This window comes from Amphiura filiformis, chromosome 6, assembly GCF_039555335.1.
Source record: "Amphiura filiformis chromosome 6, Afil_fr2py, whole genome shotgun sequence".
In the NCBI taxonomy this organism is placed as follows: domain Eukaryota; kingdom Metazoa; phylum Echinodermata; class Ophiuroidea; order Amphilepidida; family Amphiuridae; genus Amphiura; species Amphiura filiformis.
This window is the reverse complement of record NC_092633.1, coordinates 1,960,133-1,962,889: the sequence shown is the minus strand read 5'-3', so window position 1 is coordinate 1,962,889 and position 2,757 is coordinate 1,960,133. Positions and strand designations below refer to the sequence as shown.

At 37.5% G+C, this 2,757-nt stretch overlaps 1 protein-coding gene across 1 annotated transcript; it reads right to left on the bottom strand.

Annotated features, from left to right (window-relative positions):
* Nucleotides 1–472: 472 nt before the first annotated feature.
* On the bottom strand, nucleotides 473–2,066 carry LOC140154124 (NLR family CARD domain-containing protein 4-like). Its single transcript, XM_072176730.1, has one exon. It carries the CDS (start codon nucleotides 1,949–1,951, stop codon nucleotides 473–475), a length of 1,479 nt encoding a protein of 492 aa, XP_072032831.1. The 5' UTR covers nucleotides 1,952–2,066.
* Nucleotides 2,067–2,757: the final 691 nt, after the last annotated feature.

The following is a 2,757-nucleotide window of genomic DNA, read 5'->3' as shown; positions in this document are numbered from 1 at the left end:
TTACATTATTCTATTGGAACTTAGTAACCCAGGAGGGTGACATAAAGTGACAAAATTTACAAACAGATTCAGCCTGAACATGTGTAATTATCCAGCTACAAATGTAGGTCTTATTTGTCATTCAAATGTTGTCAGCTTTCACTGACAACTATCCCTTTTTATCATGGTAATGTGGCAATGTTCTTCCAAAATTTACATGCTTGCTCAAGGACATGATGCCTTAAGCTAAATTTATACTCCATTGTTGAGCGACGAGCGATTTGGTTTCCAGCCAATGAGGTAGCACGCTTTTTGTTGCATTGAAAAAAGCATGCTACCTCTTTGGTCAAATACCAATCACTCGTCCTGATCAGCAATAGAGTATAAATTCAGCTTTACAGACATGAGTGACTTGAACATTAAAAGGGGAATAGATAGAGTTCTGCATTTACCTGTGTGGACATTTCTGACACATTAGTGTTAGTTTAGCCCTTTACAACATGTCTCTCCAAATCTGTGATGCACACTCATTAAAGTATGCAATGTCATCTTCAACAGGAAGACCTGCAAGAGCTGCCCTCCCAATTTGACTGTAAGAGTTCCCGTAAAGGTAAAGTTTATGGAGAGGTGATTTCATTTCTTTCAGACCCTCGGCTAAAACACACACAGTCTCATCATTCAGACCTGTTTTCATTAAATATAGTTCCTCTAAGCTTGGAATCTGATGAAGACAGTCAACAAGATATTTCACAGATAACAGAGAAAATGTAGTGCCAAAAAGATTTAGGCTTTTCAGTTTCTGTGCTCTGTTGAGGAAAGTGAACAACTCTCTCAGGTTCTGATCATTGAAGTCACATCCATGAAGAGATAACCGCAGCAGTTGAGGTACAACTGACTTCAAGTACTTAACAGTACCACCTATTCTATACCCTACAATGTCTAAAGATTCAAGCTTCCTTAGAGTAGGTATAGCCTTGATTACATCTTTGATTGACAGACCAGGCTGCAGCCTATGTTGTGTGAGGCATAGATGTGTCAGGGAACTACAATTGGTTAGACAATTTGCCATAACTTTGTTATCAAATTGAAATTCTTGTAAGAACAGCCCTTTCAAGTCTATCTTTTTGTTTTTAGTAAGTATATCCAATAGGTATGTGATGTCAAATTGAATGAATACATTGAGATTCAGAAGCTTCAACTGTTTCATTTCTCCTAGCTTGCTTATAGCATGATAGAGTTCTTTGAGCTGTGATGGAGTAATGCTTTTGAAGCTTTTGCCTAGTTTAATATCTAATGTAACCAGATTTGGTGTGAATTTGAAGAGCGATGGAAGCCATTGCTCATAGCCCATTGTAATATGGAAATGAACTAGCTTAGTCAAGATAAATCCCTCATGTCTATTCTCTGATTCTGACAATTTCAAAAGGTACAGAAGGTATGGTACATCTCCATATGAAACTGATAGCTTTAAATTGTCAACATGTGAGAAAAGGGAAACCAGCTCAGCATAGGTCAATTGACTCTCAAATATGTGACTTAAGTGAATGGAAATGTCAAGCCATGATCCTTGACCGAAGACTCTCTTAGTTAACTTTAGAAGTGTATCTAACATACTGCGTTGGATGCCACAGCAAAAATCAAGGACATTTGGTGAGGGAAGATAAATCTCTGATTCATCATCCTTGATTTGGTATAGTTTCTTTAAGAATGTGTCAAATTCTGACTGATTTGAGTCTAACAATTTTGCTAGATACATTCCTGCACAAAAATCCTGGAATGACTTGTGTAGGAATGTCACTGATGGTTTCACACCACATTTTGATCTCAATCTCTCTCTGGTTATTATACCAACCTGACATCCTAAGTTAAATACTTCACTTCCAAAATCTTTCTCACTAAACACAACCTGCTGATGTTCATCTTCTATCCCATTTAAAGCTACCTTTCCCAACGTGCACAACAAGGATTGCATTTCATTGTCATCTCTTCACCATATGATTCTTCATATACAGGACTTTCCTTGCTCTTATATCTCTTCCACATATGATTGAGGGTATTCTTGTAGAGTTGTGTTTTTGTGTGTGGTAAGCTACACTGGTCGTCCCATAATAAATAAATCATGAGAAGCAAAGCTGGTATGGCTGCTAACGCTAAGATATGAGGCTCTTGTGTTAGCTTTTGAATCAGGGTATCATATTTGTCTGTATCTGCTCTGAAAAACAACTTGATGTACATCATGATATTTTCTAATGAAAAACCACTGAGTTTGACTTGTGTGTAGTGTCTGAGATGCTCTCCTAAATCGGAAATTCTATGCTGTCTTGCTGTTAGGATAACACAACAGCTGCGAAGCTTTCTATTGTGTAGGATCTTTGTGATTTCGTTTGACCTAGCTTTGAGTATAGAACTGTTTTCATCCATGCCATCCATTAAGAGCAAAACATCCTTTGCATTAGATGTAATATATGACTTGAGACCCTCTTTAGAGACTTCACTGTCTTCTGGCAAAATTAGTTGGAATATAAGGTCTACCAAACTGCCATTGCTGTCTTTTGGTATTTCATGCATGCTTATCAGGAATACTAATTTGAACTTTGAAAAGGGAGACTGTGGTGAGTCATGTTGCAAGTTAGCCCATTTGTATGCAATATTGGCAGCCATAGTACTTTTGCCATTTCCAGCATCCCCCATGACAAGGACTCTGTTTAACCTTTGACCTTGACCTGTTTTCAAATATACTAAATCTTCATTACTCTCTAATTTCTTCACCATTTCTGA

Bases quoted from the DNA above. Each gene is read 5' to 3' on its own strand.
- LOC140154124 (XM_072176730.1), bottom strand. From the start codon at position 1,951: ATGCAATCCTTGTTGTGCACGTTGGGAAAGGTAGCTTTAAATGGGATA.